At 38.6% G+C, this 24,771-nt stretch overlaps 2 protein-coding genes across 5 annotated transcripts in view; one reads left to right on the forward strand and one right to left on the reverse strand.

The window, feature by feature from the left end:
• dlc1 (DLC1 Rho GTPase activating protein) overlaps window positions 1–11,799 on the reverse strand; it is a 107,385-nt gene extending 95,586 nt beyond the window's left edge. The window contains exons 1-3 of one of the 3 annotated variants that reach the window (XM_047364277.1): window positions 8,249–11,799; window positions 4,541–4,675; window positions 3,021–3,122 (exon numbers count right to left, since the gene is read on the reverse strand). In XM_047364277.1, coding sequence (XP_047220233.1) covers window positions 3,021–3,122; window positions 4,541–4,675; window positions 8,249–10,465 — 2,454 coding nt within the window. In that variant the 5' untranslated portion in view covers window positions 10,466–11,799. Of the gene's footprint in view, window positions 1–3,020; window positions 3,123–4,540; window positions 4,694–8,248 lie in introns of all 3 variants that reach the window. The other 2 variants (XM_047364280.1, XM_047364279.1) reach the window with 2 other exon arrangements.
• The window catches only part of LOC124867706 (choline transporter-like protein 1), a 36,288-nt gene continuing 21,884 nt past the window's right edge, over window positions 10,368–24,771 (forward strand). The window contains exon 1 of one of the 2 annotated variants that reach the window (XM_047364284.1): window positions 10,368–10,417. Coding sequence is in view for 1 of the 2 variants with exons in the window: in XM_047364283.1 (XP_047220239.1) it covers window positions 24,143–24,166 (24 nt within the window). In the remaining variant the exon portion in view is untranslated. Of the gene's footprint in view, window positions 10,418–23,927; window positions 24,167–24,771 lie in introns of those variants that run through there. The other variant, XM_047364283.1, reaches the window with a different exon arrangement.

A 24,771-nucleotide genomic window follows, 5' to 3' on the forward strand; every position in this document is an offset into this window, starting at 1 on the left:
TTTTTCACTTTTATGATTATTCTCCTTTTTTATCTTATGGTGATATAAAAAACAGACCAGTTAAAGTCCATGTTCGCAGACCAGAGGACAGCCTTCTTTAGCAGAATGTTGACAAATCATAAAATGAGCAAGTAAGGGGCATAAAGACAAGTCTCACATGAAGCGTGTTCCCATTGTCCCCCCCCCCCCCCCCCCCCCCCCCCGCCCTGGCTTTTCACCTTTCTGACTCCCCTTCTGACCCCTTTGTTGGGGTGAAAGGGGGTAGATCTTTGCAACCAGCTAATTATAGAGTCTTAGCGTCTGCTTGGCTAACTCCTTAGAGCAAAGAGAGATTTCTGCAACTGAGAGACTCACTTTAGAAATGGAAAAAGAAACATAAATATCCTTTATTGTCCCACAGTGGGGAAATTCAAGTGTACCAGCAGCAGAGTGTCAGACCAATGCAAGCCCACAAAGGTAAAAAATATAAAAACAAAAGAATAAAAATAAAAGGACTGTCCAGTAAGGGAACACTTCACAGTATAAGTAAAAAAACTGTACAGTTACAAATTAAAAAAACAGGGTTGGGTCATCTGTTGCTGTTAGAACTGTTTCTATTCAATAAGGTTTTGTAACATTTCTCTGAGATTCTGGACCATACTGACATCATAGTTGCTGCAGCTCTGATGGCTGCCCTACCATGATACAAATCTCCCGCTCCACAACATCCCAAAGGTGCTCTATTGGATTTAGATCTGGTGACTGTGGAGTCTGAACAGGGAACTCTTTGTCATGTTCAAGACACCAATTTGAGATTATTTGAGCTTTGTGACATGCTTCATTATCCTGCTGGAAGTAACCATCAGAAAATTGGTGAACTGTGGTCACTGAGTATTGTGGCAATAATTCTTGGGTAAGCTGTGGTTTAAACAGTGCTCTGTTGGTACTAAAGGACTAAGTGATGTGAGAAAATATTCCCCACTCCATTTTAACACCACCACAAAGCCGAACTGTTCATACAACACTTGATGGATCCATGTTACTTGCGTAAACTATGCAAAATTCTGACTCTCCCATATCACAGCTGAGACTCATTTTTTAAATCTATTGTGGAATTTTGGTGATCTTGTGGGAACTGTAACCTCAGTTTCCTTTTCTTTGTTGGCAGGAGTGGAACCCAGAGCAGTCCTCTGCTGCTGTAGCTTATCTTCTTCAAGGTTCAATGTACGCTTTGTTCAAAGATTGTATGCCACACACCTGCATCTCTCACAATCTCTTAAATACATTACCTGGTTGTAATAAATGTTTCTTGAGCTACTGTTGCCTTTCTATCATCTCACACCTGCCTGCTCATTCTTCTTCTGACTTCTGAACTCTTCTGAAATCAATAAGGCACTTTCTTCCAATACCGTCCACACAACTACTGCTTACTGCTGTTTCTCTGTAACCCTGAGAGATGGTTCTGAAAATCCCAGTAGATCAGCAGTTTCTGAAATACATCAGCCTGCCTGGCACCAACAACCATTCAACCATACAACAAAATCCCTTGCCCATTCTGATTCTCAGTTTGAACTTTGACAAGTCATCTTTTCGATGTCCAGCTCACATCATTATTACAGATCTGATAGCTTGTTTCCCAGTTGCTTGACTGCAAACGAGTGGGAATACAGCTGCCCTACATATGCACCATGTCAAAATTGTCTGAACATGTGTGCCTTGGGGACACAACTGCAAACCTAAAAATACTTGGCTGTTCACCTCAATTAACGTCTTGCAATTCAAAATTGTGTGTTCGATTCCAGTTTCCTCCAGCCACATCTCGATGTGCCCCTGAGCAAGGCACTTAACCTTAAGTTGCCTACCAAACTGTGTGCATGAATGTGAGTGCTATTGGGTGAATGTGGCTTTAGTTTGCAGCACTTTGAGTGGTTGGTATGACTGGAAAAATGCTATATATATTAAGTCCATTTACCATTTAATAGTCTTGAGTCTTGCAAAGATGGTAGAGAAATAACCCAAAAGACTTGCAAATGCACTTGTAGTAAAAGCTGGTTTTAGTAGTGACTCAGGGTTGCTGAGTGCAAATTCTTACTATACTGTTCAGATTTGTACTTGCAAAAAAATTAAAACCATATATCGTTTTCCTTACTCTTCAGTTATTTGTATTTTGTTTTGTTCTCTCATATAAAATTCTGCTAAAATATATTTAGGTTTGTGTTCCTAATGTGACAAATTGTGGAAAGGTTTAAGAAGGGATCATTACTTAAGCAAAGCAGCTGCGTGTATAGTGTCAAGGTTTTTGCCAGTAAAAGTCTATGTGACCTTGATCATACAGAATGAAACCAGTCAGTAACTGATAAACGAAAGCTTCATCTGCCTATTTGCCTCCCTCTAAACCCTTGATGGCCATATACATCTTCTTGATTAGCTATCTTACACTGCCTAGTCTTTGTGTTATTTATTCCAGAATGTTGAACACTTGACTTTTTTAGTCCATAAGTGCCATCCTGAAGCCTAAATGAGGACACTGAAAGTCAGGCTCGGTTAGCCCAGTAGATAGCCACCTTCCTGCAACACTTTGACATAAATACATGCCTTTATGTGGGGGTCCTTTTAACTTTTACATTTCAACCAATATTTTATATTGTTGAGAAGACAATATAATTTCTTCAGTGTCTAGTCAGCACAAAATTGTTGAATGCTGGTCAATCTGCTTTCGAGCTTGGAGCAAAGTAAGACTAAACCTAAATATAATCCTTATTTCTGCATATATGACCAAAGTCAGTAAGGTATTATTAGCATAACAGCACTGGACTTGTGCAAATATTGTTCTAATAATCTTGCAGAGATAGGGGGAAAGGTCAGGTCTTTTAGCCAAGTATGACCATGGCTAGATGCCTGAAGAAATGTTGAAAAAACAAGATCTTGATCACTTTTTTTAAAACGTCTATTTATGCTGCTAATAGCAAATAATGAAAAAAGGCTGTTGCCACCAAATGTCATAAATGAGGCTCTGCAAGGTGAGTGACTCCTCAACTTACCCCACTCTTAGGTTTGGCTTTATGGGATTTTGCAGATCCTGATGAGAAAGTGGCAGTCGCATGTAGAGGTGGGAGAGTTAGTGAAGCTGCTGGTGTAGCGTCCTGCACAAATTGAATACAAACTTGTTGGAGGGTGTATGGAATATGATAAAGATCAGACTTTTGAGGAGAAGATGAAAGAAGGTCAAAGTTTCACTCATCTTGTCCAGGAATGGAAACACCCAGCAAAGTCTAATTTGTGTTGGTGCTGGTCTTTTAGTGTCATAGCATAATTTCACACTGAAAAATCTAGATTGTTAATATAAACTTCAATTTTGTAGGCATTTATTCAGTGGGTATTTGCATTTCCCAAACTCATCAGCCAGGTTTTCTATAAGATTTAGGTTTGAGGAGTGAGATGGCGATGGGAGAAGGTTGATTTTGCATCTGATGAAAAATTTCTATGTTGATTTTGCATTTCTATAGTGCATGTTTACTAGTTGACTCACACTTTTATTTAAAATGAGCTGGTATTTCCCAGTGCAAGATACCATACACTCCAATCAAGGATCCTGGGCCTATTGGAAGTAAAACAGACTCACAGGATTATAGATCTCCAGCCATACAGGGGACATAAGGTACTTTTCCACATATTCATGCTTTGTATCGTGGCAGACCTCCTTGAGGTGTTTACTGCCAACAGCTCAATTTTGACCTCATCTGACCAAAGCACAAGGCTTCAGTGAAAGTCTCAGTGGACTTTAGCAGACTCCAGATGTTTGCATTTATTATGATGATGCTGTCACTGCTCAAAACAACCACTTGGAATGTAGATAGTGATAAACAGTTGTTATGGAAACTTAGGGACCCCAAGATACCCCTCTTTGCAGCATCTTCTGTAACTTTGAGGTATTGGATAGCTCATTTAACCTCCCTCACCATCTTGCTGACTGTGCGAAGTGGCAATATAATATGAGATGTATTTATTTTAAAAGCTTTTTACCCATGTTTACTAAAGAATGACAACAAATTTGCCAGAGTCTGTTTTAGCCATAGTACATTTTAACTCAACTGGGCCGAAACAATTGACACAAGCAGTCCTTCAGATCTCCAGCGAATTTTACCTTCCAACAAAATCCTAGTTGTTCTTATGTTTTTGTTTTATATACCTGCTGGATGCCCAATGCCATCAGGCACTACATATTAAACCTAGCCTGTTGGCCAACTCATAAAAATAGCTGTTTATCCTTGTCCATTGTTAAATTATTTAATTAAGTTGGAAAAAACTGAAATTTTTCCCTCTACATATGTTTTACATTTAGTATTTTTTGGGAAATTGAATTTAAACATATGCACAGTTGGAAAAAACCGAGCAGCACAGGGACTTTGAAGAACCTTGAAGACCAATGTTAGTGAAAATTTTCTTTACATTAAATTCACATACAAATCCTCTGGAATGAGTTGGAGCACACAGCAATACAAATATTGAACAGTTTTGAACTCAAGAGATATTTAGAGCAAAATCTAGCATGGTGACCTACCTGGTAATGACGCTGATGAAGAGTAGGAGTGCTGTCTGTAGAGGAAGTGGCGCTAAGGGCATTCTCAATCTCCTGGTCCAGCTGATCCAGCTTCATCAACAGCACCACCATTGAGTCCAAACTTGCATGTTCAGGCTGAATGAAGAAACCAATCTGTTAGGAAACTTTTTGGTATTTTGAATAATTTGTTAAACCTCAGTCCTTAAAGCATTTCTCATAGTCAACATATCAGCATTACTTCTCCAATCAATCCTTTTATAACAAGTGTCACACTGACCTCAGGTGGCTTGACTTCAGTACGACAAGCTGAACTATACATGGTTGAGCTCAACAATCCACCTACCCCCCACCACATGGGCTTGTATTGCCATAAATATTGATAACTTTTAAAATCTTCTATCTGCAGTGTTTAAAGCAATATATTTTCATTTCTTTCTGCTTATCACTTATGCCTCTGGGTGTGGTATTTAGTCTGAGATTCTCTTCAGAAAGCTACCCCAAGAAATTTAATGGGTGGCCTAATAGTCTTGAACAAATCTTGTAACAAGCCTAACGGACCCCGGAAAATATTTAACACACACAGCTTATGATTGTATGTGCATTTAAAGTTGCGGCTGCAGGGCTGCTTCTCGTGTTGCGAGTTCTTCCTGGTATTAAGGGCAAATCTTATTGGGCTATTTAGGATAAAGTAAGAACGTTATTCATTTAATCGAAAACATCCCCTGAAGTGGTAACTGTGGCTGACTCGTCTGAGATCAGTTTTTCAGCTATGGGTGTGTATGCATGACAACATTTATTGGCTAAGAAATGTGGTACTTGGTAATGTTAATGTGATGGGCAGATGGTTCCTGGCTATAGCTTCGCTCATTTCCTCAGGCCATTCCTGAACATATCTCATGACTTGTGCGTGAATTTATTTTCCTGCCGGTGCCCAATTAGAATTAAAAAAATCTGTTTTTATTGGGTCTGCAGAAGCAGCAAATATTCAGGTCACAGAATGACACCTCACACAGATGCATTCCTAACTTGAGGCGTCACATATCACTACACTGTGTCCTTGGTAAAGTATTACAATAAAACATTGTACCGTAGTAAAACAATGACATCTTTACGAGGCCCATGTGAATGAACAAAGGCATCTGTCTCAGGATGGCAATAACAGCCACCAAACTGCAGAGCTAAGAACAACTGAGCAGGACAAATCCAGCTGCATCAGAGGCAACATTTGGCTGTTCTCAGAAAGTTTCTTTCTGTCTCCTCCCTTTTTTTCAGCTTCTGGTACATTTCTCCCAACACATATTTTTTAAAAGCAAACAGAAAGGCTAAGTAACCGAAAGCACTCAGGGGGGATGTTTGCCAAGTCATCTGGTCAGAGATAAATGACAGTTGAGCCATTTTGGCCCTGGGGTTTAGGATAAGGCCTTGTTGCTAAAACAAATAAACACAGAAACTAAAGCCAATATCAGTTTAATCTCAAGCCACATTGCAAACCAGATGGCTTCATTTCACAGGCTGAACCTGCCACAGCCACATGGTCGACTGGAGACTTCATCATTAGCAATCACAGGAGATCCTTCTAGCTTCCAACTGCATCTAAGAGATATTAGTTGCAGAAAAATAAATTGATGGGATTCACGTTTTTTTTCTCTGTTGTCTATTCAATCTAAACAAGGACTGTTACCTACCCAAGGGAAAACAATATTTATTTCATGATTTTTATGGTGTCAAACCATCTATTTTGAACACTCAGCTTATAAACTTTTATTTTCCTAAAATAGTATATTAAATTAATAAAAAAGCAGCCATATTTCTTAAAAAAACTTTTAACTACATTCAGAATAAAGAAAATGTCTCTCAAGATGGCATACAAAATTCCAAGAAAGTCTATACCCAAGGAAGTGAAGTATAAGCCACTGGCATATAACTGACTATAACCGGCTACCTTTACTATTATAGGGCCTTATAAAATGATTTGTTCACTTTGAATTTTTTTTATATTTTGTCCCAATAAAATCACAAACATTTTTATGATATATCAACAAAAGGTGGTGCATGACTGTAAAGTAAAAAGTAAATATATTTGATTTTCAGTTTGTTTTAAAAAGAAAAATCTGGTATGCATTTCTATTCAGCCCCCTTTACCCTGATATCCCTAAACAAAAACAAGTGTAACTAATAATACTCCGAGGCTACCTACTTAGTATATAGAGTACACCTGTGTTTAAATTATTCACTGTATAAATGCAGAGAGTGGTTAGAACATTGTTAAACAAACAGCATCATAAAGACCAAGGAACAAAGCACTTAGGGATAAAATAATTGTGGAGAAGTTTAATGCAGAGTTAGGTTGTAAAATAATAAACCAAGCTTTCAAAATATCATAGAGCACAGGTAAGTCCATCATCAGAAATATATATATATATATATATATATATATATATATAAAAGCCATTGTTGAAGAAACGTTTGGGAGACACAGCAAACATGTGGCTAAAAGTGCTCTCAATGGCAAAGTTCTGTGTGCAGTGGTATCAGCATCATGCGGTGACGATGCTTTGCTTCGGTAGGGACAGGCAAACTCCAGAGTTAAGACTGGTGCAGATGTTCTTCCAGCAGGAATGGTTTAGATCAAAGCATATACATGTATTAGTTGGACCAGTAAACGTCCAGACCTAAATCCAGTTGAGAATTAATGACAAGATTTGAAAGTTTATGTTATCAGACACTCTTCATCCAATGGTAATGAGCTTTTACCATTTAGCGAAAAAGAATGAGCTAAGACTTCAGTCTCTGGATTTGCAGAGCTAAAGGCATTTCCAAATCTATACACAGTATTTACTCAAAGGGGTTTGACGGAAATGTACAACTCTGAAAACCGAGTATCATTTTCTTTCCAATTCACAATTATGAGATACCTTGGTTAATCTATTACATAAATCCCAAAAAAATACAATGAAGTTTGGTTTCAATGTGACAAAATTCAATATCTTTTGCAAAGCACTCTGTATAAGTCACAGGGCTCTATTATTTTTAAATGATTTTCTCAGAAGATGTTTACTGTTTACAAGAGGCTACTTAACTGTAGAGCATTAAAATGTAACATGGAAAATGCAGCATAACAATTATACCTCTCACAATCTTGATCTAGTCCAAATATTTACCCTGTTTAGAGGGCCTTGCTATGTTTATATTATAAGAGTAAACCTTGCTGCTATTTTAAATAGAATAGAACTACCGATCGCCAAGTTCTCTGACCATTCCTTTGCTCCAAAGAATCAAAATCCACAAAGTGTACATTTTTGTAAAATTATTGTATTGCACAAGCATGCAACTATAAGAGTATAAACAGAATAACAGTATTTGCTTTAAAAAACAGTTTGAGCATTTCACCCCATAGATTGCTTAAGTTTCCAACTCTCTCTGCTATTACAGCCTCCATGCCCTTATAGGACCTTGTTTTGCAATGAGCAGTTGAGGAAGAGTAGAACATTTCACAGAACCCCCCCTACTCACAGATCTGAAAGCATATAAGAGTGAAGTCATTGTTTTCCAAACTACATTGCCAGAGTGTGGGACAAATAATTTGTCAGACATTTATTTACAGTAAAGAATCAGCTCATTTTAACATATATGTTCTTGAAGTCACAGTTCCCACTTAACAACAAAGAAAGTAAAATTTTAATCTTTCCACATCTTTATTGCACTTACCTTTCTCATCCGCACCTTGACCACACTGTTCTCTTTTGAATATGCCGTCTTGTCTGTTCCTGTGACATCTGAACTGGACAGTGGTGTGTCGCTGGAAACAGCCAAGAAAACGACTTCATCCAACTCCCCCATTGCAGAAACTCTGGTCGCTGGGCTGTAGTTTTCCCTGTGACCATCTGCCACCTCAGAGCAAGGTGACTCACACCAGCCAGAGGCTTGGTTGCCATGGAGCCCCTCATTGACCTCTTTAGAGAGGACTGGAAGGTTCATGTGTTGCTCAGTAGCCTGGTATTTATTATCCAGATTGGTGTTATGAACTGGATTTTCAGTAATATCAGCCTCAGTTTTCTTTCTAGCTTTAACGTCATCTGCCTCAACCAGGCGGATCTCTGGAATAGTCAGGAGTTTTGAATAGTTATTTTCAATAGGCGGAGGCATGTCTACATCCTCGCAAACAGTCAACTCTTTGGGTAATAAGCTCTCAACCATATTACCCAAAGATTGACTTAAAGAGGTTTTTTCATGATGATCTTCACACCGAATAGTGCTTGTCTGCATCGACTCTCTTCCTGAATTTTCAATACTCTGGTGTTCAGATGATACAGTTTTAAATGCGGCCAAACCCTGATTTTTAACTTTAGTCTGAAATATGTCAGCTGGCTCTCCTTGTCCTGCACTTTCCTGCATATGAGGCCAGCTCCCTGCTGTTTTTGCAACATCATGCTGCTCAGCCAGTATCTGGTTAAGTGTTTCACAATCATTACCCTCATCTAAAGTCACGTTGCAGTTGTAAGGATCCTGTTCGATGTGAATGTTTCTTGAGTGATGAGTGGGTTCTGCATTTTCATTTAGAGTTTCTAAGTCATTCGGTCCATCCAGCCTATGAGCAAAAACTGTAATCTGGCTTTGAGTAAATATTTCGTCACATTGTTCATCCAATGAAGAAGCCATAACAGGTTGCATTGACAATGTATTATCATCATACATTGTATGACCTGAACTTTGCAACACAAAAACAGACCCTCCTGCACCAGCTTGGTCAGAGGTGGAAATAATCCCTTCAGTCTCTTGGCAGTTGGTTTGAAGTTCATGCTTGGCAGCTGTGGGAATTTTCAGGTTGCATTTGGAGATCTCACAATCAATGGCCTGACCCAATGCCACAGCACAGTTAGAATACTCCTGCTTGCCCTGAATGTTTCTTGAATGACTGAGTCCTGGATTTTCATTTTTAGCTTCTAACCCATTCAGTCCACCCAGATTGTGGACAACAGCTGCACTCTGGCTTTCAGTAAATCCTTTGTCACATTCTTCATCTATAATGAAAGTCAGAAATGGTTGCAAAGACTTGTTAGGCAGAGATAATGCATTGCCACCCTCCATTGCATCAGCAGAATTTTGCAGCGCAAAAACTGGTCCCCTTGCACCAGCTTGGTTGGAGATAGAAATAATTCCTGCAACATCTGGACAGTCAGTCTGAGGTTCCTGTCCGGCAGCAGTGCAACAGTTCAATGTAACTTCAGAGATTGCAGGAGATCTGCTGTAACCCTCTGTGTGGGTCTCCTTTGTCTGCTGATGGGCTGGAAGTTTGCCAGGCTGCTCACCAGCAGATTCAGACAATGGAGGCCCCTTGTTTGAAGAGATAGAGATGTATTGTTGCTCTTTAAGGCCTTTAACAACAACATCCCCACTGAAGATGCTACCCTGGCTTCTTCCTGGGCTGTTTACCCCTTTATTGTAAAGAGTTTTCACACTCGGATTATCAGTTTCAAAAGACATGTTAACGCTAGAGATGTTACCATTTGAGTAATAACACAAGGCTGCAGACATCCCAGTATTTGCGGCTGGAAGTTGTGCTGACTTGGAATTCATCTGTAGAAATTCTGGACCCACCAACTCGTGAACTGACTCTTGACGATTTAACAGAGAGTTCCCACTGTTTTCAGTTTGCTTCAGGCGTCTTGATTCATCAACATCGTCAACAGCAAAAGCTTCAACCAAACCTGTCTGACCCGGGTCATCTGAAGGCAGCTGGCAACCCTCTGGCATGGAGGCACATCTCGTCTGTCGGCCCTGTTTTAAAGCCCCAGAGCTGACCCAAAAACCATTTCTGTCAACTCCATGACAACACACCAGATCCAGATCATCATAGCTATACTGTAATCCTGATGGGTGAGTCACATGTTCTTCCCAACTTCTTTTCCGTATAGCAACAGGCATGATGGAAAGCCAAGTACAATCCCATAGGGCTGCTGCTCTCTAGTTGTCGGTTTACAGCAACTGAATGTCCAGATGACAGTCCTGCTTCTCAAGTTAACAGGAAGCAGTGGGTGAAAGTTTAAGGATTGCAACTGCTCTGCATTCCCAGTACCATGGGAGCTTATAAACTGGAACAGTAAAAGATCTCAACAAGTTTCCAAATCAATGTCTTTCTAAATTTTACTTTACAGCATGCCGACTGCAGTCAGTCACCCTGACCCAGAACAGATGTTAAAGCTTTGTGAGTCTTAAGCAGAAAAACCTGACAAGGCAAAGATTCTGAAGCTGCTTCCCCTTGTTCAGTTTTTAGGATCTTAACACTACAGCTGTCAGATCACCTACCTACAAAAAGGAAATTACATAAATGAAGGGAACTTAAACAGCAGCTGACGGTCAGCTTAAGTGCACAACCCAATAAGATTAATTGTGGTACCTTACAGATCCAACTCAGCATAAATTATTTTATGTTACTTTATGGTTGTTGTTTTGAATATACATTACAATATTCTGTTTAAGCTGAACAATTGCTTTGTTAGATCAGTTAACAAGAACATGTAACAGTACAGTATGTAACTGTGACAAAAAAACAATTTTTTTTTACAGCTTTCTTAAGAAGTCATATTGTTTCAAAAAGTTACTATCTAAGGAATGAGCCTGGGGGTGATCAGCTTTAACTACCATATTTAGAATGAAACTAAATGTAAATATTTGTAAAAGTGCAAATGGATATACCTTTTTCAAAATTAAATACACATTCTTTGCGCCCATTAAGCCAACCACTGATATCCAAACTTCAACCCACATTAGAGTTGAATACTAACATTTACTTTTTGTACATTTTCCAAACATGACATCATCTTGCAATAAAATCCAATATCTGGATTTTTTTCCTGTCCAGCAAATGAATGTATATATTCCAACAAAAGAGTTCAAGCACAGTTATCCAGAGAGCTCCACAGGATGCCTTCTCATTCATTAACCAGAAGCAGTTCCTCCACATTTAAAGAAAAATGAATCCAACTCTCTCCAAGTGACTTGAAATTTGCAAGCGTACTCTGAATCCAGTCCTTAATGGGAAGCTGTGCGAGCCATTTTGGAGACTACAGTCAGTACCCTTGGTCTTGGATTGCTAAACAAGTGCTGGAGCTCCCAAAGGCAGACAGAAAGCCGGGGAGCAGTGAGACGTCCATGGACAGCTTCCATCTTGATCACATTAGAGGTTTTTTGCTGAAACTGCGTGGCAAAAAGCCGAGGTGGTGTAAGAGGGGACGGCTTTTCTTTCCATTACTCCACCCCTTCTCTCCTCCGTTATTCTCTTCTTCTCATCAGGTCTCCTCCCTGCTTCTTTTTGACAGGGAGTATGAATGACATCACAGAAGACCCATCCCCCATGTGAAAACTTCTCAACATTTACACCAACTTTCCTCTAATGTATGCTCCCTACTCACTGTTTTTGAAAAAGGATAATTTATATAAACTGTTCTTTTAGCCTTTTTTTCTTCACTCTGCTCCAGCTTCACTGGACAAGACTCCCAGCCGTTGGTTCTGATTAGTAACAGACTGGTTGCCTTGAAAGCCTTCTGGCTTTAAGCAAAGAGATCGCTCTAATGTTTTGGCTGTTATATCCCGAGTGTGCTTTTATTTTTTTCAGTTTGTCATGTTGTACCTTAAAAGTGTTCTTAACAAAAAACACTGGCAAAACACAATGTCCCCTTATTAGGCACACTTTGCTTAGAGCAGGTTATCTTATTGTCTTCAGAATTACCTTAATTCTTTTTGGCAAACATTCAACAAGATGTTGGAAACATTATTCAGAGATTTTGGTCAATATTGACATGATAGCAACATCATGATGAAAATCTCACTTTTTACTGCATTCCAGAGGCGCTCTGCTAGATTTTGTCAGGATGTGACATTTTGGACTTTGTTTGTGGTTTTGTTTTGCTAGATGTTTCTTGTTTTGAGATTTTGTATTCATATTTACTGCTTTCTGTTTTCTGACAGTTCTGGTTTCCTTTTGCCTCCCAGTGTGTTCTCCTCTCGCCCTTAGTTCCCTTGGTGTTTCTTTCCTATTTATGTACTTAGAATGGTTTCATTATTATTATTATTATTATTATTATTATCATCATTATTACTATTATTATTATTATTATAGTCCTCTGGTTCCTTAGCTTTACTCTCGTTTTATGTTTGTATTTTGTATTGATTCCTTTGCACTCTCCTATTTATTAGTTTCTTTTCTGTTACTCCTCTCGTCATTAGTTTTTCCTCTTTTAGTTCCTCCATTAGTTTCCTCTCTCCCTCTTAGCTTTGTTTCCTCTAGTTTATCTTTATTCTCCGGTCCCTCCTTTATAGGTCAGCTTTAGTTATTGTTTGCTTTTATTCTTGTCCTCGTTTCCTCTGCTTCATTCCCAGTTTGTTCTATCAGTGTTGGTTTAGGTTTATTTACTTTTGTAGTCTGGGTTTCCTTATGGTTTCTATTTCGCCAAGTTCTTAGGTTGTTGTGTTCCTTCCAGTTTCTCAGATTCCTTCAGTTCATGTTTGTTCTTGATTCTTATGCTTTAATTTATCTTGGTCTTTAGTTTTATTTAGGTCTGCTCACTGTCTTGTCATTTAGTCCCTTTCCTCATGCTTTAGTTTTATTAGGTTCACCTGTTCCTTCTGCCTCCCTGCCTCTTGTCACACCGGTTCCCTGTTCCTTTGATTACCTGCCCTTTGTATTCCCTTTGTATATTAGTTAGTCTGGTTCATGTGTTCTTTGCTGGTTCCTTCTTTCACAACTCTCTGCACTACCCTCGTCCATGCTATGAGTTCCTGCAGTGTTTGTAAGTTTTTGGATCTGACTCTGGTTAGTACCTGCAGTGTTTTTGTTTTAGTATTTTTGAATAAAGCTGAAGACTATTTGAAATGCTGCTGCAAAGCTCTTGTCTGCGCTACGGTCCACCCCAAAACCCTACCGTGACAGATTGAGATCTGGTGACTGTGGAGGCCCTTGGCATACAGTGAACTTATCATTTAAAAAAAAAAAAAACTGTTTCAGACCATTTGAGCTTTGCGACATGGGCCATTATCCTGCTGGAAGTAGGCATCAGAGGATGGGTAAACTGTGGTCATAAAGAGATGGACATGGTATCCAACATTATTCAGGTCGGCTGTGGCATTTAAGAATGATCAATTGGTACTGAGGGTTGACAAGAGTATATCTACCATACCATTACACCACCACAACCTATCTGAACTTTTGATATAAGGCAGGATGGCTCCATACTTGCAAGGTATTTTCATCAAATACCACCTGAATACTGCAGCTGAAATAGAGGCACATGAGACCAGGAAATCAATCTATTATTGGTTAGTTTTGGTAAACCAGTACGAATTGTATCCTCAGTTTTTTCTTGTTAGCTGAGAGGATTAGGACCAAGTGTAATCCTCACCTGCTTCAGGGTTTGACATTTTATTCAGAATGGCATTCCTTGATTGTAGCAAGTGGCTATTTGAGCTACTGTTGCCTTTATCAACTGAACCACTCTGCCTACTCAGAGCAGTCCGTCTGGCACTGAAAACGATGCCACCTTCAGAGTCACCTAAATCTCCTTTTTTCGCCATTCTGATGCTCAGTTTAAGTTTATGCAGGTTGTCTCTATCATAACTGTTGATAGATGCACTGAGTTACTGCCACTTGACTGGCTGACTCACTTTTCATGTTAACAGGCATCTGAACAGGAATACCTAATTTAGGTGCTGGTAAATGAGAATGTCTGATCATAATCTTTGCTTGAAAAAACTAGAACGTTACAATAGTGTTCAACATTATATAGTTGTTCTTATAGAAGTTATAGTTATTTAGGACCCAGAAAGCAGCAATAATTTCTCCTATTCTTTTTTTTTTTCCCATAAAGATAGCGATCAGCACAGCTACATGAAATGACCAATGTGCAAAACCAGAAGGGAAGATCCAAACACAAGAGAAAAGTGGAATGAATCCCCCACTGAGTGTCCCAACAATTATTGGCCTCTAACCTTGGGGTAATCCAGATGTGAGGGGAAGCTTTGGGCGAGTCTTTTCTTAGGCTCATCTCTGGGAAAACCATGCACCGCCAAAAATGTTGGCTCTCCAGGGACAGTAAAGGGGAAGCATCCAAGTTCAGCAACACTGTTCTGTATGTCACATGTTGTGTAATGAAACACAGATTTTGTTTTTGGGTCAGAGTAGCTTCCATGTGGCTAAAGCTTGTGATTAAGGAGCTGAGACTTACATGACACAGGACAGAAAGTCAGTATTTTCTACAGATGTAATAATATAAAATGATAGTCCTCTTCTGTAGCCGCAGCACAGCTGATCCGTCGCACTGTAAATCATCCTTGACGTGATTAAACAAAGAAAAGTAGACATCATCAAAAGAAATACAGGCAGTTTATATTTAAAATTCGTTTGTGCAATATAGTAACCGCAAATAACTGCTTGGATAAAATACCTGGTAGGACATTATGTTTGAAGTTCCATTTATGCAAGTTGTGAATGGCAATAATATTTGCCTTGATGTGTAGACTTTTACTGGCCTTAAACCCAACACTGGATATTTTGTTAGTGGCCGAGACGCTAAAGCTTACAAAGAGCAGTAGGGATGTAGGGTGGATGTAGGGACAGGTATGTTAGGTTTGTTATGATGCTAACTGGATATTATCAAAGAAGAATAACTTTTAGCCTCATTCACAAGTGGCGGTAACATGGATCCTACCATACCAAATAAAGTTCATCTGATATGGTTGGTATCCTGAGTGATCCAATTTTTAAAGATAAATGTTTTACTTCTTGTTACATTCTCAAAAATATTTTTCAGCACCATTCACGATTTTTTGATCAGTGGATATCAGGAAGCTGTACGGGTAAGTGAACTTATTTCTGATATTATTTTTAAAAATGTATTGATTGAGATGATTTATTGATTGAGACTAAAACAAAACATGCAAATGAGGATGTCAGGCTGGTGGATCCATATCCTAATGAACCAGAACGTATATTAGTATCAGTTGGGAACAGGACCATATAGCACCTGTAACATCTCTTGAAACCCAAGCAGCCAGGGGAAGTACATAAGACATCAGTACAATTCTTTGGTCAGTAATGTCTTTTCAGCAGTTTGCAGTAAATTTCAATAGTAACCAGCTGGTATACTGGCTAATAAGTGATGGAAGATTTAACTATGTTATTGTTTTAGGTTTTAATTCAGACATGCACCATTGCATCAGGATGCAGGTTTTGTTGCAAACCCACTACTTTCTCATCTGGATGGGGGAACATTAACTGTCAGCCCACTGTTATGTTTATCTGAAATTCAGAAACGCTGCTGTCAAAAACAAAACACCAGTCTCTTTACTGTGGCTGTAAATGCTTCATGGGTACATCCAAATATTCACATTAAACAGCACTTGTGTAGTTATTCAGTGCACGTCAGCTCTAATTTGTATATGTCTAACAGGATCTGCTACCCACTGCATTCTGTGCACCGCCACACAGTCATGTCTTCCAGCTGGACTGCCCAATGAGCAGTTGGGCCATGCAACAAAGCATAATCATCATATCATCAAAACACATGGAACCAAAAGTGAACCTTTTCAGAAGTAAGAGAGGCTATTGCATGGAGCTATTCTTAAATTGAACAGGATAATAATCTAGCTCTGAAGCAAAAGTGGAGTAAATAGTACCTTGCAGACATGGTAAAAATAATGCTCAACCTTTATGAGGGTAAGCAACAACCAAGTCCTGCAAACCCAGGACCCAGTCCTGCTTATCACTGTAACTGCTTTTATAAAAGCACCACTTCTGGCAGATTGTCATAGTGGAGCATTTAGGTATTTGTTAGCAAAAGTCTAATGAGGAAAGACCTCAGCAATTGTTGCTGACCATCTGACAAGAATTATCAGGTAATTTCCAGCAAAACTTGAATAAATAAGGGGAGAATTAATATTTAAAACTGGAAAACATTCATGACAGTCAGCAAAATTTGCAGAAGTACACATCCAAACAAATTTACCCTAAAGTCTGATTATTTGAAGCTCATTGAAAGTTTTAAAAAGATCAAGTGGTACAGAGGCTTTAGTTGAGCAGGTTCACATTGTGCAATAATCCACCATCTTAGACAAAAGCTTTTATTGCAAGAGATATAAAAACTCAGGTTTAGAGCTTTCATGACCAAAGACGACCGCCAACATATATCAAACTGTCAGACATTTTCTAGGAAGATGGTTTTCCTACCTGGAACTTGCTATTCTATTCATTGTTATACTGATATCTCTGACTGATGAGTCTGGGAGGAATCTTCTTCACCAGCAGTCTTGCTATTACCTTCAACCACATAGGGGTAAAAGTTGTTAATATTTTAATAAATTGAGTTTGTACAGGATGTACAATTATGGTTAAGGCTTCAGCATGTTAAACATTACATGACATTAGAAAAAGACTGAACAAGTATGGCTTAATTTTGAAGGTTTTTCAGAAGACACTGCCCAACTAACATGACAGCAATGTTGACGTTTTGGGTGTTGCATCTGGACAAACCCTAATCCTTTCAAGCATTTAGAGGGTTATATGATTTTGATTTATCCTGCAGACGTAACGTGGTGCTTGAGCATTGCAACACCCTGGTTACAAACTCTGCAGACAAACAAAACGTCCAAAGACCTCAATGAACTGAAGGAGTGTTATTAAGAAGCGTGGCCCAAAAACATGACAGGCCGATGAGTTCATAATGTAGATTATTGCTGCCAAATGTGGTTCTCATGCTAATAAATTAAAGGCTTTTTCCAAACAATGTTTCAGTATTTGCTTAGTTTGGTTCTGTTTGGCTTAATTAACATTTCAGCACCTACCTAAGTTACCTAAGTTAAACCACAAGTACTGTCATACAAACGTCTATTAACTTAAGAGCCCTTGGTAAAGACCATATGTCGGATACCACATCTGGTAGATTGAGCATGATCATTCTAATACCCATATGAAGTGGTACATCACAAGTCCACAGCAGTAACACAAGAAAGATCCATTCAAGGATCACCTCAACATCCCCCACTGCCCAATTCCGGGGATGATGTGCAGTGTAAGAGGCCCAGAGGAAATGACCCCACATTCCTCCCTGATATAGTTTATTAATTTAAAAAATGAGGCAGCATATATTATTGGCATTAGGAACATTACGTGTTTGCCCATGTAGGAAAATCTTAGTGACCTTACATTTGTACAGAAGAAAATACAAAAAACTGTTTCCCTCCCATAACTGAGTCATATTAAGTCTTGGAATATACAAAGACTGCTTTGAGTGGATTTCATAGCGTCTTTTTTAAGCCTTCCTCAAAGACTTTAAAAAAGGTTTTTCTTTAAATGTACATGCGTGGCAAGCAGCTTTGAAAATATGCAGCCAAAAAAAAAAGAATCTGTGGGGATCATTCGGACTGCAAAGAAAAAAAAACCAAACAAAACTCCAGATTCTCATTCTGAGGCTCCAAAAATAACATCAACAAACCCCACCAAGATTCCTTCCCTGTCACTCGCTTTGCCCTGTGGTTACCAGTTTCTTTAAAAAAAGTCTAACCCAGAGTCATGTTGGTTAATAACTGTCTTTGAGGTCTGGGTGGTAACTCAAACAGCTGCAACAGTCTTGGATGTAACATCCCAGTGTGGATGATGCAACCTTGCAGCACAAAGAAAGATGGTTTAAATTAAAAACTGTCTTAAATCATCTGGGGATTTCAGTTCTTCTTGCTTGTGTGGGTCTAACCGCAAGTAGTCATCGTGGGAGACAGAGTGGGGCTTGGACTGATAATGGGTCCTACTTAATCTGTTACTGTGGGAACAGGAAGTACATCTTATTCAGGATACAGACCACAGCAAGCTTAATAATATAATCATTTTAGAGAAAGGAGGTGCAACAGCAGACATTGTATTCTTTTGTGTGATTTTGTTTGCCTACATTGTCTGTTTTGTATTTGTCTATAAGGATGCATGCAAACAGTTGCAGATTGTGCATGATGTTATGAAAAGACTCATGATCCAAAGGCATGGGTCAGTATGTGATTCTCACAATAAGATACATTTGAGTAAAAAGCTACGGTTTTACTGTATAAATACAAAAAAAATTAACTACAATGTATAACGTGATTTTATTTACTTTATTTAAAATAAAGAAGCAAAGATCTTTCCCGCTGCTGCTAACATAACATGTTGATCATTACACTTAGAATGATATCATTTATTTTTATTTGTTTAGACAGTCTAAGCAAAAAAAAAAAAAAAACATAAGATAGATTAGACATATATTATTAAAATATTTGCCCCTTTTGCTGCTCTGTGCTGATGTTGGCAGGTTACTTCTTTATTTTTCTCACAATGACTGTCGGTGTTTTAAGCAACCTGAAACATTTCCAAACAAAAAGTTGTGTATTTTATTAAGGCAGCTGACTGGCAGTGCAAAACACTCCAGCACTTTATCTGCCAGCTCATAAAAAAGGTGTTTAAATCGGTACAACTGAAGATTTTTGTGGTTTTGAAACTACAAATAAAAAGAGTCTGTTCCATCACACCAGTAATGTTATATTATATTATATTATATTATATTATATTAGCTAGCATTTATTGTCAATTGCTAAGCAATTCTTTGCAATGATGGTATTGCCTTCAGTGATACTGTGAAAATGTTATATTTGTCTTGTGTTGTGCAGCCCCAGTTAGTTATGGTATTACCAAGACTTCTATAATAGTGATTCAGTCTACATTATAGGCCACATGCATATCAACCATTTATCCAACAAACACTTCTCACCAACAACAAGCAAACAGCACAACTTTACCATAAAAGACCACAGGTTAGCTTAAACAGAAAAAAATATCTTCAAAAGCAAATTGGAGTCCACTGAATATCCAAATATGGAGCTGAAAGGGGAACCTGTTGCTTTGGGCTCTGACAGTACAATCAAGGCATGCACTGTGTGGTCGCCACTAAGGCTGCAGCTAAGAAAATAAGAGTAGTGAGTGTTCGCCAGACATAAATGATAAGAATGTTGATAGGTGCCTTAAACTGATGAGTAAATCATTAAAATAGGGAAACAAACATCAATTTTCCACATCCAGAACAAATGATCAATTAAGGAAATCAAAGACTGTGGTTATGTTTCAAAGGAATGACATATAAAATGAGATGAATGATTGCCATGGTCTTCCTCAGTCTACATGTATGTAAACAGCTTAGTTTAATTACAATGTTGAGTATCCACATTATGTAGTTTTTCACCTTTTATAGATATGGCTAACTGGTGGAGCTTAAGCTGCCTGCTAACCTTGCCTCTGATGTTGATTTCGCATGTTCTCAACTGTTTTTCTTTTCATTAGAAACTCTAATTACAATTGATACCAATCATTTAAAAAAATGAAATAAAATAAAATAATGTTAGTAAATAATGTCACTGGCCCACCAAAATATTCAAATACCCTCTTGTAAGCAGTCCACTGTCACAGCAACATGAACTTTTCTTATCAGCTATCAGCTGAAGCATATTGGAGAAAGCATCATGCTTTGGGTTGTTGTCTTGCTTCCTAAAAGGTTTCAAATTCAGATGTCAACCAACAAAAAAAAAAAGCCTTCAACAGTTTTATGCTAGAAAGAACGACAGGCAACGACAGGTGGATGGAGAATTGTTTAGCATTGTTTGTAAACGTGTCAGTAAATAATATGAATATATAATATAAATATTTACTTGGTGGTATGTATAAAAGAACTTTTCTTGAGAAGTTCAATTTAAATGTGATTTGAGATGTGGGCTCGCTTTGTTGTTTGCTTTGCGCACTAAAACTGGAAAGAAATTGACATTCTGTAGGACACCTTGAGGAAGCCTGTATGTTTTTCTAACATATTTGAAGAGATAGATATTTATACCAGTTTTAAAAATACAGATTTTTGTAAAATGTAATAAAAAATGAGGGTACCTCAACATTAATCCCCACCTATAGCACCAATAGTGGCACAAAGACATATTTGTAAAAAGTGCATGTTATTAGAACAAGGTTTGCCCTGTTTAAACCCCAGACATGTACAGTAGTTTGGTGTGCTCCTGACTGTTGAAGTAAGAGTGAATACCATGGTAAGATCCAAAGAGCAGTGTAAGGAGAATATTGTTGCAGTGTATGAGTCTGGTAAGAGATTTAAGTATGTCTCAAAAAAACATTTGAAATCAGAAATAGTCTACAAGTGGAGGCCATTTACAACAATTACAAATATGCTCAGGTCTGTCTAGGCAAGTAAGTTATTCATTAAGCAGACCGCAAGATGTTAAAAGAAGTCTCCAATAGCAGAGGACCTTAGCTGTAGCTGCAGAGCCGGTTTTAGGTGAACTTCATGGGATGTGTGCAAGGAGGAAAACTTTGTTCTCTGTGAAAACAAAACATGAAGGCCAGACCACAGTTTGCCACAGAAAAACCTGAGAAACAAAAGGACTTCTGGAATAATGTTCTTTGGACAAATTAGTCTAAACTTAAACTGACTGAACACCAGAACAAAACATATACAGTGCTCCAGCTGTAAAGTGAGGAGGTGAACGTGTCATGCTTTGGGGTTGCTTTGCTTCATCAGGACCTGGCCAGTTCATCACTGTAGAATCCACCATGAATTCAGCTGTTTATCAGAGGGTGCTTGAGGGGATGCTATTAGGGGCTAGGGTGTCCTTGCTTTTTCCTCAGAAAAAATATATATATTTTTTTATAGATTATAGCATTGTTAATCTTTGTTGCTTAAGTGTAATTACAATACTCTCTTTTCGAGTGATATTAAAGGACACTAGACATCAATATGTAAACATTTCTTATGTCCTAATTTCTTGACATGATTGTAAATGCCAAATAAATATTTGTATGAAGTCTAAATCTTATTTAAAGAGTGGCCACAGTTCTTATCATAGATCAATTCTTTTTAGTATAAATTTCTAAACACATCATTCAAAATAAAATCATAATAATCTCACAAAATGAAGATGTCTGTTTTTTAGAACTTTCTCCCTGCAAAACTTAAATGCTAGACTTACTCTGATCAATAAATCTGAGGATAAAAAAAGAAATTTCCAAAGAAGAAAGTGGAACTTTTTGATTGAATTTTCAATCTAAACTGAACAGAATGGAAATTGTTCACACTGCATAATGTCATATCTTAACATGTTTGAATTAATTTAATGGCTGGAGGGAAATAAATATAGACTTTCATATGTCTTTTACCAGCAGGCAGCATGTTGCAGATACAGTCCTGTCTGCAAAACAAATACTACAATAAGCAGTGGTGGTTATAATGTTTTAGCTGTTTGGCGTATCGGACTGCCAAAACTGAATTCATCACATGCTCCAGGGCTTCACTTTACTGACATCATGAGTCTAGTAGGTATCCGAGGAAAGGCAAACATAATATTTATCCTTATTTTGCGCTCCTATGACGAATGACTTGGGTCAGACCGCGTGCTGGCCAAGACAGTGACGCACTACACCTCTTCACTAAGAATGCTGCTGAACATATGCTCTGCTGGCGATGATTCCTCCAGTAGGGAACCAGGACAGCCTGTTGTCCTTGGATACAGTTGCCAAAGCAGCATCAGCAGGAACTACTTACAGGCGAGATTCAGGAGATGAGAGGCAATGAGCTGCTTCATCATATGATGAGAGAGACAGATCTCTTGGCAGTTTTATCAGAACATGTTTACTTGCACTTCAGTAACAACGTAACCTGACAAAACATCTGCAGTGTTGCTTATTCATTCTTTCAGAACTAAGTCTGTTTAAAAAACATTATCTTTAAGGTTTTAATTTGACGTAGATAAGCATAGATTACATGTTATCTGTACTGTCACAGAGTGATCGCTGCATTGGATTGCTGCCGCTTTTTGTCTCCTCTTATTAAATCCAAAACAAAGCAAAGCAGGCATTTACATTGGCTTGCAAAAGTCATATTGCTTGACCTTTTTTTCCCCATTTTTTTCCCATCACATGCACAAACTTCAATTAATTGTACTGGGATTTTTTAGAAATTAGGGCAACCAAAAGGCCTGCCTAATAGTGAAGTGGAAGGAAATAGATACATAGTTTTTTTCTATTTAGCTTTTACGCAAGAATTTTGTGTTAGTATTCAGCCTCCTTTACTCTTGTAATCCCTAGATACATTTCAACAGAAATTCAGAGGTGTTGAATACAAATGCCCACCAAATGTTTGTATTTATGTATAAAAACCATCATATTGGTGATTTTCCTTTCATTTTACATGTATGCAGTGCTTCATGCTTGGCCTTGTACATGAAATCCAAATAAAATACATGGAGGGTTTTGATTGTCATTTGAAACAACATGGATCAGTTAAAGAAGTATGGATATTTTAGCATGGCCCTGTATATTGCAATAAGACACAGAGGAAGAAGTGCTGCTTTAAAGAAATCTGGTCATTACTTACCAGTGGCAGGAAGTGTGATTAATCTGCTTTCATGTCTTTAATAAGAGCTCTTTCATTCGTGATCATTTATGAACACTACATTTGTATTAGTCAATTAGTTTTGTCAGTGATTGTAAATTTAGATTTTTTTTTTGGCACTGACAATCTGTCAGGGTGCACCCCGCCTCTCGCCCAATGACCGCTCCTCCAGTCCGCACCCTTTGCGTGGTCCCATTACGGTCCCATAGAGCAGTGATGCCTTTTCTCCAGCAAGCGGCGCTAAACTCCACGCGGATGACCCACATCCCATCCGCCGTGCTGCATTCAAAGAAGCACGTTTTTTTTCTACGTCCCGGGTAAAAGTAACAACAGTAAATGTATACTCAGCAAAACCACCGCAAAATCTGTTCAGACTGATGTGTCATTTGGAAGTCAAATGAATCTACAATAAAAAGTATATTTTGCCAATGAAGGTACTTTGCACTGCTCTGACATTATCTACATTACCTACTACAAGTAATGGTTTCGGAAGCTTTATGTTGTAAACAAAATGAGTTTGACAATGTGTGTTTCTTCTGCATGAATTGGTTATGATATTTGTTTTTAGTATTTTTTTCCTTTCATCCCGTAAAATACCAGAATTTCGACACTTAACTTTATTTTTTATCTGTGATTAGGCCTACGTCGTTTTCTCAAATTAAATCAGATATAAAGCCTATGCTCACACAATTACTCAGTACTTGCCTAGCCAAGTTAGATTGATAAGATAAGTTGAAACAGAAAAGAAAGAGTTAAAACAGGGGACAATTAAAAGGGCCAAATCAAAAGCAGCCAATCAGAGTTCAACCACAAAAGACATTTTCACAAATCTACGGAGCTTTCCTGAGGACGTAGCTCATACTGTGCTGTGTGTTTTTTCCTACATTCCTTGAAGTGAGCACGCCTATTTTCGGAGGTAGCGCGAAGGGGAGGGGAAGTGGGTTTACACACGGTCTCCTTCCGTGTTTACCTGACGCTCCAAAGAGTTTCTCAACAGGCGGTTTACGAATAAACAAACTAGCTAACAACAAAAGTGTTTTTCGACTCCCGAATAACTTATTAATAGAAAACGTAAACAAGAACTGAAAAGTTGTGACTAAGACACTCAAAGTTTAGTTTTTTTTGCTAGTCGTCTCCTAACAAACCTACAATGGGATGTTGTAGCAGCGCAGAGGTGAGTTGTAGTTTATCTGCTGGAGGTAATGGCTGCTTGCTTGACAACACTGTGGGGACTGTAATGTGTTGCTTCTCCAGCAGCTCATTTTTCTTTCATTCTGTAAAATCCTAGAATTTTTACACATAACTTTATAGATGTTTGTCTGATTACATCGTTCTCTTAAATTACGTTACGCTCAGTTACAGCCCACATCTGTTGCTACTCTGACTTGTCATTTATTAGATGACTACTTTTTACGTCTGCTTGAGAAGAAGTTGGCCAACATTTCTAAAAATCTTTTTTTTTGTACTCGTACTCGTCGTCTTCCGCTTTATCCGGGACCGGGTCGCGGGGGCAGCAGACTCAGCAGAGACATCCAGACGTCCCTCTCTCCAGACACCTCCTCCAGCTCCTCCAGGGGGAAGCCCAAGGCGTTCCCAGGCCAGCCGAGAGACATAGTCCCTCCAGCGTGTCCTGGGCCGTCCCCTGGGCCTCCTTCCGGTGGGACGTGCCTGGAACACCTCCCGAGGAAGGCGTCCAGGAGGCATCCGGTATAGATGCCCGAGCCACCTCAACTGGCTCCTCTCGATGTGGAGGAGCAGCGGCTCTACTCCGAGCCCCTC

Source organism: Girardinichthys multiradiatus, chromosome 5, assembly GCF_021462225.1.
Source record: "Girardinichthys multiradiatus isolate DD_20200921_A chromosome 5, DD_fGirMul_XY1, whole genome shotgun sequence".
NCBI lineage: Eukaryota > Metazoa > Chordata > Actinopteri > Cyprinodontiformes > Goodeidae > Girardinichthys > Girardinichthys multiradiatus.